Source organism: Drepanopeziza brunnea (genome assembly GCF_022702325.1).
Source record: "Drepanopeziza brunnea f. sp. 'multigermtubi' strain 214-2 chromosome Unknown ctg1, whole genome shotgun sequence".
Taxonomy (NCBI): domain Eukaryota; kingdom Fungi; phylum Ascomycota; class Leotiomycetes; order Helotiales; family Drepanopezizaceae; genus Drepanopeziza; species Drepanopeziza brunnea.
The window spans coordinates 4,064,484-4,080,377 of record NW_027094064.1 but is presented as its reverse complement, the minus strand read 5'-3'; the positions used below and the strand labels follow the sequence as shown (position 1 = coordinate 4,080,377).

General features: G+C 49.5%; 5 protein-coding genes across 5 annotated transcripts; 4 read left to right on the top strand and 1 right to left on the bottom strand.

Moving 5' to 3' along the window:
- Positions 1-3,144: 3,144 nt before the first annotated feature.
- On the top strand, positions 3,145-4,693 carry L3040_000742 (uncharacterized protein; the record flags this gene model as incomplete). Its single annotated transcript, XM_066155285.1, has 2 exons — positions 3,145-3,211; positions 3,258-4,693. 2 exons carry the CDS (start codon positions 3,145-3,147, stop codon positions 4,691-4,693), a joined length of 1,503 nt encoding a protein of 500 aa, XP_066013319.1.
- A 941-nt stretch (positions 4,694-5,634) lies between these two features.
- On the top strand, positions 5,635-7,753 carry L3040_000741 (uncharacterized protein; the record flags this gene model as incomplete). Its single annotated transcript, XM_007288157.2, has 6 exons — positions 5,635-6,063; positions 6,114-6,155; positions 6,207-6,352; positions 6,409-6,666; positions 6,715-6,998; positions 7,053-7,753. The coding sequence occupies 6 exons, from the start codon at positions 5,635-5,637 to the stop codon at positions 7,751-7,753; spliced, it is 1,860 nt and encodes a 619-aa protein (XP_007288219.2).
- Positions 7,754-9,023: 1,270 nt separating this feature from the next.
- Positions 9,024-10,592, top strand: L3040_000740 (uncharacterized protein; the record flags this gene model as incomplete). Its single annotated transcript, XM_007288158.1, has 2 exons — positions 9,024-9,592; positions 9,809-10,592. 2 exons carry the CDS (start codon positions 9,024-9,026, stop codon positions 10,590-10,592), a joined length of 1,353 nt encoding a protein of 450 aa, XP_007288220.1.
- Positions 10,593-11,105: 513 nt separating this feature from the next.
- Positions 11,106-12,293, bottom strand: L3040_000739 (uncharacterized protein; the record flags this gene model as incomplete). Its single annotated transcript, XM_007288159.1, has 1 exon — positions 11,106-12,293. The coding sequence occupies one exon, from the start codon at positions 12,291-12,293 to the stop codon at positions 11,106-11,108; it is 1,188 nt and encodes a 395-aa protein (XP_007288221.1).
- Positions 12,294-12,551: 258 nt separating this feature from the next.
- Positions 12,552-15,083, top strand: L3040_000738 (uncharacterized protein; the record flags this gene model as incomplete). The annotated part of the gene is made up of 3 exons (XM_007288160.1): positions 12,552-12,574; positions 12,621-14,907; positions 14,964-15,083. 3 exons carry the CDS (start codon positions 12,552-12,554, stop codon positions 15,081-15,083), a joined length of 2,430 nt encoding a protein of 809 aa, XP_007288222.1.
- Between the last annotated feature and the right edge of the window lie 811 nt (positions 15,084-15,894).

The following is a 15,894-nucleotide window of genomic DNA, read 5'->3' as shown; positions in this document are numbered from 1 at the left end:
TTAGGCCTGTACCGTGGTATATACCCCGCCAACCACCTTGTCAATCCATACTCCTCGCCAACCTAATATAGAAGACCTACTGTACGCAGCTTACCCCCAGTCCGAATAGTATTAATACAGAGTACTGTATGAGAATATCTCGTCTCAACTATAGCTGCGATATGCAACAAATCGGCGCAACTTCAATATGAAGCGTCTCGCTGTGCTGCTAAACTCTAAACCATGCTACCAAAAGCCAAAGAAACACCACCTAAAGTACGTACTACGTAGTAGTACCTACCTACTCTCTCTTATAGCCCGCCCATCCGAGCATATCCTCTGAAACCTCGACGTCTCACGACAAAGATGTAAACGAGGTTGATTTATATTGTTTTGTTCTACCCGATTATATTACCCTTCCTATCCTCTCTCCTCTTCCTGTCCTTTCTCCTCTTCCATCTACCTACTTACTACCTCCCAGGCGTAATAATTACCGCCTGAGGGTTAGGAAACCAGAGGGTTCAAAGTGAAGATTTAGACTTTTGAGCCACCCTCAGGCGGTAATGTTGTGATAGGGCTGTACTGTGGTACAACATCTAACTTATTAATCCCAGCTACCCTTACCCCCCCATCAATTCAGCTGTAGGTACACTTCTAGATCATTCCTGTACTCTCCCTCCCCCCATGTTTAAATATCGGACCCAGCTTAGCCCCATAAATTGTAGAGCGGTGGTTTCTACGTAGTACTACGTACTACTACCGGTACTAGTACCACGGTACAGGCCTAAGTATTACCCCTCGAGGGTGCCTCCAAAGTCTAGTTTCCACTTTAAAACCCCTGTTTTCCGTACCCTCGAGGGGTAATACTTACGCCTGCGACGTAGTACATGGCTCGAAGCCTTGTCAACTCTATATTGTACAGGCTAAATACATGCTTGAAGATAGATACTTTTCAAGGCTGAATCGCTATATGTCTATTGGTTCGAACGTTGGGAAGAGACCTTGCAAGATTATACTTTCGTCTTGTATTCAAGGACAGACCCAGTTTCGTCCCATACCTGTAAATCGTATAGCGGTCGCTTTCGAATGGCTTCAAGCCTTATCAACTCTTTTGTACAGATTGAATACTTGCTTGAAGATAGATACTTTTCAAGGCTGAATCGCTATAAGTTTATTGGTTCGAGTCCTGGTAAGAGTTCTTACAAAATTACTCCGTATACTTTCATCTTTTATTTAAGGGGATAGTAGCGAGGTACGATAAAGGCAAGTAGGGGGTTAGCTATGTCAACAGTCCTCTGACCCTCCTTTATAAAAGACGGTTATTGGACTATCTAAATTCAGTACTAAGCTCTATCCGGGATCAGCTAAGCTACAGTAATACACCACCCCTGACCGTCCAATTGAACGAGACCGTCCTGCAGTCGTCCTATAGCCGTTCTCGTCTAAATTTTCAAAACGAACTCATATTCAAACGTTCCGGAAATGGTTTATATTTTTCAATCGAGGGAAATATGACTTCGTTTAAAGATCCTGCTTTTTAAGTTGATATTCTTTCCAAACTATTCCTCGGTATCGCTACTACAGCTTATAGTATATCAACGCTTTGATATTTTTGAAATCGGAAACGATTGATTGAGCAAAGGTTGACCCGATCCCCGCCCGGCTCCCACGACGTACAAGTACAGGGGTGGATGAGAGGTGGGAGAGGCTAGGGACCCAGGGAGGAGTCAAATGGCTAAGGAGGTGTTAATAAATTCTTTGCTTACTCATATAGTAAGTTCTCGAGGACGGTTTCAAAGTTCCGGGACGGTCTTGGGACGGCACAGGGGCGGTTCAAGGGACGGTCCCGAACGGTCTTTTAGCGAAAAGACGAGCTCTTACATAAGACGGCTGTATCGATTAAAATGGTTCCATTTCAGCTACGATTTGAAGGAGTTAAATCGTTTGTTTTCAGAATGCATTCGATCTCAGGTATCGGCGTGGGGTGATCCACTCACTAGCCATGCTTGCTAACCTCTTGGGATCGTCCCTACTCCGCCGAAGAGATCGTTATTGGATGGTCAGCAGCTGACCGTTGAAATAACCATCTACTTTCTTTTGAGGTACTTAACAACAGTAAGCAAGCATATCCGAATCCACAATCTGTCGCATCGACTAGAAATGCGATGTGCAACAAAAGCCAGCGTTGCCACATTAGCCTGAGCAGCAAGCGGTTCGGGAGTACTGATGTGTGTTCGCCCTTAAAACGAGTCAAACCCTGGCTTTTGGAGGGCAGCTACTATTCTACTACCCTATTATGGCGAACGGGGTTCGAGAACCTGGTGGAGAGAGAGAGAGAGAGAGTCCTGCAAGTGCGTACGTCCCGAGCGTAAAGGTGAAACATAAATACAACTATCTGTTTGGTTTTCACGCGCGCTAAGTGTATATTTGGAATTCAAGTCACACGTTGTATGATTTATCTATAGCATCGCACCTCTGGTCTTTGTCCCAATCTATAACCAAATGCCTAACCTCGTTGTCATTCTCCACATGGTTATCCCTGGATTCTGTCCACTTCGAGAGGATCAGACAAGATTATCTCGCGAATCATGTGACAATGTCTCAAGCCTAGCGTGATAGGCCAAAATCTAGAGCTTTACATACTATCGTCATTACGAACCTTTCCACCTCTCTTCGCCAACACCTATTTCACTGTACACAGTCTACACTCAACGGTGGCGACTGTATGATCCAATGGCCAGACAATGCGATGTCCTATCCTTTGTACCCGATTCGCCTAGCTCGGATAACCGGGTCAAGAACGTGTTCCTTTGACGAACACACATCAAGGATACAATAGTAAGTCCTCCGGAGGGAAAACTCCCGCTCTAGCTGCCATGTTTCTTTGGGCCCGGAAGCTGTGTTGGCTCAGGGCAACCAATCAACCGTCACGCGCATCAATATGCTGCATTCTTTGCTCGTTGCATTTTTCGGTAAATCATTGCTAGTTGGAAACTTGCAGGTTTTCTATCTTAGATATGTCTGTTTTTCGCTCCATGGTTTTTTATGCGTCTTTCAAACACAAACACATATAAATATACCGTCAGGATCTTTGCCCGTATCACCACAAACTGCTTCAAATTCGTACTCCAGTCCTTGAGATTCCTGTCTCGCCGCCAAGTGGAAATGAGAGATCAGCCAGATCCTTGGCCCCAAAGTGCTACGGGGGGTTGTACGCTTGTGCGGAAAGCTGGTGAGTAGCCATGGTCAAAATGAAAAGCCTGTATTAATGATCGAAGGACCTCTGGAGGTTTTGACGCACCTCCTCCACGATCTTGGAGTCGAGTCAAATGTGCTGGTAGCGTGCGAGTATTCCCATGGCACCAAAAGTCTATCACCAGCCCAATTGTTTCGGATTCTGGAAAAAGTGATCACGGAGATTCCTGAGCTCGCAGTCATTCTTACTAGCCAACCGTCCAACAATAAAAGGGGAAACCACCAGACCTGGGAAGCCCGGCTCCCGTTCATTCGCTTTCATGACTGTGTCGAATTCGTGGAAGACCTTACAGAGGATAGAGATATCGCTCTTGCTCGGGTCATAGAGAGCAGTCATAATCGTTGGTTCGACACCACGGATACCACGAAGCCATGGTGGAGGCTTCTCATCCTGAATAGTCGATATGTAGTGTTTGTCTTTCATCACTCGATAGGCGATGGAATGTCCGGGTATGCGTTCCACAGGAGTTTCCTTGCAGCTTTGAACGCCGACTCTCCCGATACACACGAGGATGCAGCGGCAGCAGAATTTGAGGGGAAAGTGTTCCAAGTCCACGAACCGAATCACCCGCCTGTACCTCTTGCTATTGAATCCATTGACCTGAAGCTCTCATATTTTCGCATCATATGCACTTTTCTGAAATGGCAGATCATTCGCATGCTTTACCGGCCCAAGCATTTTCTGTTTTCGGACGCGGTAGTCGACAAGACGTATCCAACATATACAAAGCGGTTTCCCGTCGAGAAGCGCACCCGTTCTCGAGTTGAGACTCTCAGGATTAACAAGGATACAATGAGCAAGTGTCTCACCAGCTGTCGAAAACACAAGACTAGCTTCACGGCCCTTTTTCAAACCATCGTTTCTGCCACTTTGGCTGCAGACGTTTATCCTAACGCCAAAATCGGGCTCAGCAGAATGGCTGTCAATATCCGACCCTTCATGACATCTGATCCAGGCCTCGACGTTTTCACAAACGCATCAGCAACATATTACTGCACGCACCGCCTGGTTAAATACCGCGCTGCAGCTCACGATAACGCTGCTCTGTGGAAACTAGCAACGGATTACAAAAACCACATGCAAAATTCCATCTACAAAACCGGGGCGGTCCTCCAGGGATTCTTGACTTGCACTTTGCTCGGAGACGATGACGAAGACGTTGGTGCTTTCTCTGGCCTAAGGCTGTATCTGCACAATTCTTTCCTCATCTCGAATATCGGGGTATTCAAACCCAAGGATGGGATGGAGGACGGAGGGTGGGTCGTTACCGATGTAGCGTTTTGCGCTGCTGCTTTAAGGGCGTCGATGGGTGATTACGGGATGGCTTTCATGATTGCGAGTGCAAAGAATGGGGATTGTATTGTTACAGCGACTTGGGAAGACGGGGTGTTGAAGGACGAGATGGTGAGAAGTGTCCTCGGAGCAGTCTTCACGAGACTGGAGTCTTTAAACTCATGACACAGTCTCTTTGCTCTTCTGTTTTCTTTTATCTGGCAGCTGGTCTCACAACTGGCCATACGAGGAATTGATTTAGATTCGCGGTAGTTTTGTGAAATTTTCTGTTCCCCCCCTTTTTCTGCCTCAACACCGTGTCGCTATTGTATAGGTACTTGCTCAACCTGCCCTTTTTTGGCCCCTTTCTTCTCACGTGCTCGGTGTCAAGTGATCAAGCACCGGTGAGTCCTCTGCCTCAGATCCAAGACGCCTCTTTGTGCGTGCAACCAAGTAAATAATTGGCAGCTCTCACTCAGGCTCTTGCTTTCGAATTCCTGAACTACCCATGTATACCAATTTCCATTTGCCCTTCGAGCTGCGAGCCTAGAGAAGCGTTCTTCGTCTTTCAACGTCTCGCTTTCAACGACGCCGGAATTAATCCTGCAGCCGGCTGCTTCATCCGCTTCGAAACTTTGCCTCCTCCTTATTACTGCAATGTGTTCCTCGATCAGCTGCTGAAGAAAGGCATCGAAAGCCATCCACGGTCTGACTGCGTATATGGTGATGGGGCCGCGCTTATGAGACGGGTGGCATGCTTATGGAACATTTCCCCTGCAAAAGATTGGCGGTCTTGTCCCAATTGCGGACCGCTACATTAGCATTACTCAGCCTTGCTGGTGGTGCCGGCATCGTGGACCTGGTCTCAGAAGCCTGATTCGCTTCCTTTGTCCAGTGTCAACTGGAGGTGGCATGTTGGCTGACGGCAAAGAGCTGCTTCCCGCTGGACCCTGGTTTCAGACAGCTCCGTGGATGCTGGAAGCGAGATGGATGATCATATCATACTCTGTATTTCTTTACGCGCTCATGTGGTATAATGCAGGTATCTGCTGCTTGTCTTGTTTCTCTTTTCATATCGACTGCGTCGCCAGCATCTGAGCATAAGGAATTGATCACAAGAATTAAATATGGCGGAGCTGTCTTTCATTGACCGGATCATCATCGAGCTCTTCAAAGGCGTCAACAAGTTTGTCGAGTGGCATAGGCTTCCAAGATACATCGGCGTGTTCAACCTCCTGGCCTTCCGCCTTGAACTGGACCACGATAACCTGTACGATGTGTATCCAGATGCTAGTGCTCAAGGAACTGAAGCTAGCTGTCTGATGAAGGATCCTCGATTCTTGAAGGCCAGAAATTCAGATGGGAAGTTCAATTCACTGAAACAACCGTTGATGGGGTGTTCTGGTATGCGATTCGGGAGGAACGTTCCAAGAGACGATACGAACAAGCCGAGCGATGAGGAGCTCATGAGTCCAAGCCCCAGACTGGTAAGCGAGCAGCTGCTTGCGAGAACTAAATTCAAGCCAGCTACTATTGTCAATCTTTTGGCAGCTGCAGTGAGTCTCCTCAAACCAACCCCAAAAGCCTTCATGCTAACAGTCTACAGTGGATCCAGTTTCAAGTCCACGACTGGTTCCAACATGACGTGGTATGGGCATCATCTCAGATCTTTACGAGAAGAGATATCTAACTACGATAGAATGAGCCTAGAAACAACGAAGTGGAAATCCCTCTGCCACCGAATGACACATGGCCATCTGGACACATGAAAATTCCCCGTTCGAAGCCGGATAAGACCCTTTCAAAGACCGATACTTCATCTCCGGCCTACATTAACGTGAACTCGTAAGAGCCGAGTTCTCACCATCTCAACTCAAGACGCGAGACTAACAAACGAGCAGGAGCTGGTGGGATGCTAGCCAGATCTACGGGTCCAACGAAGCAACTACTACCTCTCTCCGTGACAACGCACCCAATGGCAAGCTCTTCTTGAGGAAGAAAGGCTTTGTCGACTTCTTACCAAGAGATGAGAACGACCTACCAAAGACTGGCTTTAACACCAACTGGTGGCTCGGGCTGGAACTCATGCACACTCTTTTCGCTTTAGAGCATAACGCCATCTGTGACATGTTACTTGCGAAACATCCAGACTGGTGCAGGTATATTATCTAGACTTGCTCTGCCTAGCATCCGCTGACGCTCAAAAGCGACCAGTTATTCGACACCGCCCGTACCATCAACAGTGCCTTGATGGCCAAGATTCACACTGTGGAATGGACTCCAGCGATTCTCAACCACCCAACCATCGACATAGCCTTGCACGCAAATTGGTGGGGTCTGATCGGAGAAAAGCTTAATAAACTTGTTGGTCGAGTCGTGAAGAATGACATTATATTTGGCATCCCCGGCTCAGGAGTCGATCAACATAACGTCCCGTTCTCCCTTACCGAAGAGTTCGTCTCCGTGTATCGTCTGCACCCTCTGATACCCGGTAAACACCACCTTCTCAACGGAATGAAATAGCAGTCACTAACAGGCGGACCAGACAACGTAGCATTCTTCTCTACCTCGACCGGCTCCCACACCAAAACGATCCCTATCGCCGACCTTGCCTTCCAAAAGGCCCAAAACGCAATTGATCCACAAACCTCCTTCGGCGACGCCTTCTACTCCTTCGGTATCAACTACCCTGGCGCCATAACGCACCACAACACCCCCAACTTCCTCCGCAATCTCAAATCCCCTGACGGTCTCCTCCGCGACCTCGGAACGCTGGATATCATGCGCGACAGAGAGCGCGGCGTGCCACGCTACATGGCCTTCCGCCGCCTCGTACACATGCGCGTTCCCAAATCCTTCCTCGAGCTCACCGGTCAAGACGCTGCCCTCGCTGAAGAGCTATCCACGATCTACGCCGGCGACCTTGAAAGGGTCGACTTGATGGCCGGCATGTTCTGCGAGCCGCTGCCCGAGGGATTTGGGTTCAGCGATACGGCGTTTCGGATCTTCATCTTGATGGCCAGTAGGCGGATCAAGAGCGATAGGTTCCTGGCGGGGGATGCGTGGAGCGAGAAGGTGTATACGAAGGAAGGGATGGAGTGGGTTGCTGACCAGACCATGGGGAGCGTATTGAAGAGGCACTTCCCGGAGTTGGCAAAGCCGTTGGAGGGGAAGGATAATGCGTTTAGGCCATGGAATAAGGTGGGAGAGAGCGGCAATTACAAGGGCGAGGAGACGAATGCGTGAGTATGATGAAGCTGTGTGTTGACCGGCAGCATGCTATGATCTGGATGGCCTTGGGTAGGGATGATTCATATTCAAATCGTACTTCTGTGGATAGCCTTTTATGCAACAGCGGGCACGGTTATACAACTGACTGTATTTGAACTTTCATCTCATTTTCCTATTCAGAAGTTGATGTTAGTCAGTTAGTCACTGATCCTGATAAGGCCTTGGCAGCTTCCGCTCTTCGAGATACCGGATAGGTGACGAATAGATCCGTACCAACATATTCGCAAGCGGATAGCGTTTCGTCGACTATGGATTAATTTCATGTTCACCACCTTACCAGAATGTGACGACGCCCACGGTCTGCATCTGGTAATAAGAGAATGGTTCCTGATAGGCGAGCAGGTCCCGCTCGCCGCCCTTGCTCGTCACACCAGACCAGGAGCGCATGCAGTAGTCCCTCTTTCTGAGGAACATCCGCTGGCAGCTATATATAGGTCTTCCTAAGGGAAAGTGTGCTTTTGAGTGCAGATGTGCGCATATGGGTAGATGCGATGGTTTCTACCTTGAGCCATCCCCTCGTGCAATTTCAGTCACGAGTGAGTGGCCCGAGAGGGTTCCTGAAGATTGTTTGGCCCTGATTGATAAGCTTGAATAATTCGCGTGGTGAAATGTCCGACCTGGCAGACTGGGATTGAGAATCAAAATAGATTCTCGGCAGATATTGCGACCGAGTCTTTTGATATTCCCGCCTCAGGGGTTGCGATACGATGCCTGTTTACAGGTCTCGCTTAGTCTTACTCGCTGCAGCGAGCGTGTGTCTATCATCAATGAGCCGCTGCGGTACAGTACAGAATGCCGCTTTCTTTCTATTTTTAAATGCATCTTCGCGACATCGGAGTCGTCCAATGAAAATTCTGTATGCCTTCAAAATACGTAGTAGCGTGCTTCGTGAACCTGGGTGGATTTGCAGCGCTTACAACCCCAGATCTGCACATCTATGATTTCAAGCGGGGTTGCGTGGCACCTATCCGCATGTCTGGAAAAGTACAACCGGCTCTTTAGTTCAGGATGCTACCGCTTTGCAAGAAGGCTATTCTTAGTACCGGCGTCAATAGACCATCTGCAAGTTTCTCGGCTCTTGTATAATATCACTTGTCCAGACCTCTACAAATCTCATATCTTTCAATATCGCTGTCTTCATATCATTGACATTTGCTACGGGCATCAGTTTTGTCGTCTTCTCCTTTCCCCTCACTCTCCTCAATATCTGCTTTCACAATCTATCATGCCTTCCATCACTATTACCAAAGACCGCATCTCCTCTCCTCTCGAAGCCGGTCCCTCACTGCTTGAGGCAAAACAGCTATCTCCTCAACTCACAGTCGCACTTGATTACGTCTCCAGTCGACTGGCGAGAAAACGACTCCACCTCTCCCTCATCGTCGTCCGCAAAGACACCCAAATCCCACAACACATCGCGTCTTCACAAGTATCGCCTAAGCGAGCCGATTCCCCAGGTCATTCCATCACTACCTCCCCCGCGAGATCCCTATTTGGTGGATCAAGCTTCACTCGGATGCCAAGCAAAAGCTCGCTCTCATCCATATCTGATACATCATCCTCAACTTCATCGTCCTCTTCCACAGCTTCGTTGTCAAGGACGAATTGGCCTAGCTTGCCCACCTCACCTGCCGACAGGACCGTGAGCCCATCTGCTACGCCTGCGCAGCCAGCTTCTCCAGCTACACCAAACCCTTATGGCATTACGTTGATGCATGCGAGTACTTTGACGGAAAAGGCTGAGAAGATATTAAGACATGTTATCGCTAAAGCAGAGAAGAAGTTCTCTATTGGGTAAATCATCCTGTCCTCTTCCCCCTCGGTATCATTGTCAAGTGTGTCTCAACAGTTTCCAATTTAATTTGTGCTTGAGACCCGTGCTCTGCAATGTTACGTTGTTACGCAACTCGGGTCCATTGCCACCCAGTCACTTCACTTCACTTACATATCTCCTCATTATCTTCTCAACGCAGTAGCAGGCCAGAGTAGAAACTAACGCCCACCTCCTAGATCCGGCTGGCTCTCCCCCGCCCCATTGAACAACAACACAGCCTGCCCCCTGACAAACGACCTCATCCGCTGCTCTCTAGCCCAAAACGAAATTCTCTTCTCCTCCGAGGGCCTCACGCTTCTCGCTCTCGACCACGTCTATGCCTTCAAATGCCATCTCCACACCTACTCCCGCACGCTCACCCCCTTCGACCTCACATCCGCAGTCGATGAGCTCCGCCGCCTCGTGCTCGCCCAACAAGGCCGTCGCATCACAAAGGGATACCTGATGCGCGCGTATGCGTGGCTGGGCGTCAGCTTGGCAGCGCTGGTCGACGTCAACGAGGGCTACAAAGTCGCCTACGGTGGAAGGGAGAGGACGGGAGGGATCGAGGTTGCGAACGAGGAGCGGAAAAGCCCGCCGCCCCTCAACACCAAGTTCTTGCTCCAGACGCCGAGTCAGACGCGCCATCATCAACAACAGCCCAGGAAGCTGCGCTTGACAATCGGCTCGGATCTCTCGTCGAGGAGTGCTCTTGGGAGGAGGGAAAGCTGCTGTGAGAGTAGCTGTAGCAGCGATGACGAGGCGAGGACCTTGGCTAGTGTTGCGGTGGGCGAGAGCGCGAAGGGGAGGGATTTCACGGTGGCGGAGGTGCTGAGGGAAGATAGGGGGCCGCATAGGAGGGGGGCGGTGACTCCGAATGGGTACGAGGATATCACGCCTGTGACGAAAGGGGAGTGGTGTTTCTTGATGGTAGGAGAGGGGTGGAAGGAGGCGAAGACTGCGCCTGTAGTGACCTGCTGATTTTGTTTACTTCGGAGTTTGGTGTTTTATTTAAGCGAGGGTACTTCTGGGACGGTTCTGAAAGCAAGAGCTGCGATCGGACTGGGTGTTTAGACCTTGGGTTCGGGATCTGTCGTATTTGAAAGAAACCTCACATTTCCGAGAACAAAAACGCAGCCAAAGAGAAATGAGCTTCGTGATGCAAGTGATGATGCCTTAAGCTAATATTCCTGATCTTATGTTTTATGAACCGAGCTTTTAGATTACGCATGCTGGTTATCCTCGGAAGCTCACATGCAATGACACTTCTCTCGCCATCCCCTTCTCATATTTCCATCATCAAAACCCGGCTATATTAATAAAACATAATCAGGAACTAATGCCAATGTTACAAAAAGAGACCAATCGACCTCAGATTTGGTTGCAGAATATCCGATGCTTGATGCTGACAAGTAAGTCTTCAAGCACGACACAGATTGAAAGAGAAACACATTAAGGGGTATCATTGCAATTTAATCTCCCCCTCACTGAGAACTACCATCCGTAGCGACTGCTCGCCTCAGCTCTATTACTCTTCCCTGCCGCAAAGCTCTCCTCCAGAGCCTCCTTCTGGCTCTGTGCAGCATTGACAAGCTGCTTCAAGCTATGCTTACCAGGCGCAATCGCCCTAACAGGGTTATGCGTAACTTGTTCGCCAGCAGCCCTTAGCTCTTCATTATGCAAATATTCCTGGTCAGTATTGAAATTAATGACTTTGGTAGCTGACTGTGCCCCTCGTCCTCCTTTCTGCCTTCCGAATAATTGTCTGCGCTCGGCGGCTGACAGATTCAGATCGCCAGCTATATCGTCAAGAGATTGGGAGACTGGTGGCGTGGGGACCGCAGGGGGTGCAAATTTTTGGGAGGAATTGGGCGTGTAGTCTTCGTAAGATGGCTCAAGGCTGAAGGAGTCGTGCTCATCGTCACCTGCTTCTTCCACCTCGAGCATCATAGGTTTGTATTCTCCTCTGAAAGCCGGCGTAGACACTTCAACTTCTGGCCCTGACATCGAGAATAATGATATTTTCTGTCTTTTAGCAGGCTGCTCGTCCTTCGATTGTGGAGTGACTGGTGGCGCGGGCGCGGGGGACTGAGAAATTGTCGTGGGTAACAGCTTCTTCTTCTTCGTAGGCTTCCTCGAGACTGATAACGGCCTAAACATCAATGGCTTGCCCACCAATTTGACCTCATCTGAAGGCTTCTGCTCTCCATCCTGTATTGTTTTGGGCTGCGGAAGACTCATCCCGGAACCACCACTTGTAGACTCTTCAGCATGCTCCTCCACATATTCCCTCTCTGGTTCTGGTTCTGGTTCTGTTTCTGACTCTCTACTAAATCCCGGTGCAGCTCCGGTCTTCAAACGGACACCGGAACCAAGCCCTTTCTTCGCCACATTGCCTTCACCCAGTGTTGCGGTCGTCTGCCCTGCTCGTTTGGGTGCAGGGAGGAACGAGTTGAACCCGCTAAATACGCCACTTCCAGTTGTTGCGCGTTTGAGGGGAGGCTCGTCGGTCTTCTTGTCGTCTCTAAGCGCGGCTTGTGGCAACGAGACGCGGATTTTACCTGGATTCGAGCGGTCCACCACTTTTTGAAATGCCGGCTTAGATGAGGTTGAAGCGGTCTTTGATACGGGAGTCTCTTCGACATCCGAAGTTTCGGAGTCTGAATAGTCGACGAGGCCCATGGCGTATCTGGGCTGACTGCTGCTTACTTGGTTGGGGTTGTACTGTTGTCGTCGGCTTTGGGGTTACAAAAATCTAATGTTGCCGACAGAACAAGGCTGAATGCCAAGCCAGCTTCGCTAGTAGAGAAGCTTAGTACCCCAGCTGCATCATAAGGCTGATAGATCAATCCACCAAGTTAAATAGACCTGCCCGGATCCATTCAAGTTGATTCTGTTCCTTATCAATTCTCTACTATCAGTTACAACTCGCCATACGCAATGTCCGTCTTGCAAGTTGAAGAGTGAGTTACATGCGAACTGCCCTGGGAATCTCTGACAATGATATAGTCTGGTCTCTTACCAATTGAGAACGAACTATCTAGATACCATATCTGATGGCGTCGGTGAACGTCTGATCACTATCAATGATGCCTTCCTGAACACTGCTGGATTCAGAGCTGCTGGCTGGCGGCTGAATCCTACGAACATTAAACGGACCCATTCCCCACCGATACCTACCGCGATAGCATCAGAATATTTTCAAGCGCCGCCCAGGACTACGCTGACCGATACGGGCCTGGAAGATGATATCGATGAGGGAGGCCTGGTAACTGGAGGTGGAGTGGATACTGTTGGGCCTGGGATAGCTACGAAGAGACGCCGCAGACGAGAACAGATGGAAGAGGAAGATAGCAGTGACTTGAGTGACGATAGTGATGATGATGGAGATCAACGAGCTGCGCAACAGATCAAATTCTCGAAGATGCCCATCCGGAACCGTTCTGGCTCTTCTCCTATTCGTGGTTCCTACCTACGGCAGTCGTCAACGGTCACATCCCCGACCCGGGGTCCCGCAGGACAAGTAAGGAGGGGATCTCAATCGGCACTGGAAGCTGTTAAGGAACGAGCCAGGAGAGATACTGTGACCAGCAGTGAGATGTCATCTGAAAACGAGTTTGATGCCTCGGCATTTCAAAGGCAGAGAGATGCCACCAGGAACGCCACCAAGGCCAGCAGGGCTTTGCTGCGACATACTTCGGATCCGAACGTAGGCATGAAGAAACAGGAACGCGATCTACTTGAGGAAGAGGAGGAAGATTCTGATGGTTCAGGATCGGATATGGACTCAGACTTTGCAGGCAGCATCGACTCTGCGTCTCTCCTAGCTGGTGTAAACAGTCCTGTGAATGCTTCGCCGACGACTCATGTTATTGGTACCCTGCCCAGAGGTCTACAAAGAGTTCCAACGAAAAAATCGAAACCTGCGCCTCCGGTGCTCCAAGCGCTCCCACCCCCAAGACCAATCAGTATAATTCAACCAAGGAGTCTTCTCTCTGCTGCTATCAAAGCAAAGAGGACCAAGGCTTCTGCGCCATTTGAATCTTTTGCATCACTCTCAGGACAGGGAGAGCCAAATCCATTGTATCTACGTATCTGGGCGCCGTTTTCAACTTCTACTTCGAAGCCATTTGAGGTTATTATTCGAAGGAGTGTCCACGAAAACGAAGTGAATGACCGACCTGTTGCTGTTGCGGATCTCATTGGACTAAGCCTTTGGAGGTATACAGAAGAGAAGTTGGAGCCACCTATTCCGGTTGAAAAGCTAAATGTTAATCATTGGACTCTACGCATGGTAGAAGATGAGGAAGTTGATTACGATTTCCCAGCATTGGACCGAGGGAAGCCTATTGTTGCATTTACTACGGCCAATAACCGAGCTGCAAGATCACGATCTAATTCCAAGCCATACGATGAGTTTGCTCTGGTAGCCGCCACTGATGAGCAGTTCCAAGAGAACCAGACCATCACTCCCCAATTCAAGCAGGAAGCTGTTGCGTCATCGGGCGACGATGACTTTGTGCCCACCAAAACTTCTTCGTTACCATCAATGCCTTTCGCAGGAACTCAACCACGGCAGAATCCATTGCTGACTACAATGTCTGCTCTGCGACATAATGCCACTCTTGCAGATTCGCCTAGCATCGGCACTGTCACTACACCAGCCACGAGGAACAGCATCAAGAAATTGCTTCGAGTTCACATCCACTCAGCAGATGCTGCTCCCGGGCAGATGATAACGCTGGATGTGACAACCGACACGTATTTGGCTGATGTCCTTGATATCATCTGCAAAAAGCGACAGCTCGACAAGGCTAATCACGTGCTCAAACTGACAGGTTCTGGCACTGTAGTCCTGCTGGACCGTACAGTGGATTCTATTGGGAACCGCACAGATCTTGACCTGTATCGTCGTCGATTCGCAACTGATGGGCCTCTGACGATGTCTGGATCTCCCAGCAGCAGCTCGCCAAAAATACCAATGCTATCAGAACGTCCCAGCTTCCAGAGAGTCCGAAAGGGGTCATTGCTAAACACACATCCTCTTGCCCAAGAAGCTATCAAGCAGGATGAAATGGGCAGTGCCAATTACCGAAAATACATCGTCTGGCGCAAGCAGCCTATGCGATTCGTGGGCCTGAACGAGAGAATACTAGCAATCGATGGCGAATACCTGCATATTATGCCAACCTCAACAGGCAAGACGATGTTTGAAGGCCAAGGCAAGACAACAACGGTTCATTTCAGCAAAGTTGTCGGATGCAAAGTTACGAGGAGGCATCCGACTAATTTCAAGGTACGACGCCTAAATGCATTTTTCTGAAGGGTGAGAATGCTAATCAGTTGTCTAAGATCGTGATATACAAAACTACTGAGACGAAGCGATATGATTTCGAAGCCAAGAGTGCCGATGAAGCAGCAGAGATCGTCTTTGAGATCAAGAAAGGAATCTCGCCATATCACAATATATGAAGCATTTGCATTTGCATTTGACTGCGCTCAGCCCAGCTGACCGAAATCATGGCCTGGTGCATGACCCCAGCCTCCCGTTGGGCGTGTCAACGGATCGCTTTTCTTATGCGCGACCCATTTGTTTGCCTCGCACTTCGACATGGCCAGAAAAGTGCCGGTACCTGCAGGAAACGCCGTATTCCGATTCCGTGATTCCAGAGTCCGCATCGATTCTCATGATGCTAGCAACTGCGAAGCTTTGAAGCCTTCGATAACTCTGAGCTTTACAGACAAACAAGACTCGCAACTCTGGGCCATGGTACCGGCCTGGTCTCTCGCCTTGGACTCCCGCCTTGGACTCCCGCCTTCCCGTCCGTGTCATCCGTTTGACCAGATTTTAGCGAGGTGGCAAAGGTAGTAGGTACCGATGACGCAGCGCTTGATGGATCAGGGATTTTAGGGTCGTGGTGGTGGCGCTGAAGCACGCTAGACTCAGCACAGCATAGCGAGAGAAGATCCATGCGCTCGCTCGGCCATCAGCTCTGACTGGAGTTTGTTTACGCGGCTCACCAGCTCGGGCTCACGTGATAGGTGGAGGGGACGACCAGAAGGCAATGGGTGATGACGATGGCAATGGTGATGAACATTGGCTCTTCCAAATGTCTCTAGAGCTCTTTATTTCGTTGGATACCGAGCGGGCCCCTGTTCCATTCCTCCGCCATGCACTCCCGTCGTACGTACCCATCAAACAAAGGAGGCTGGCTGACCTGAGCGTCCAAACTGATTAGCTAAGGTTCCGTAAGCTTCTCACGCAGCTTATCTATACTTAGCA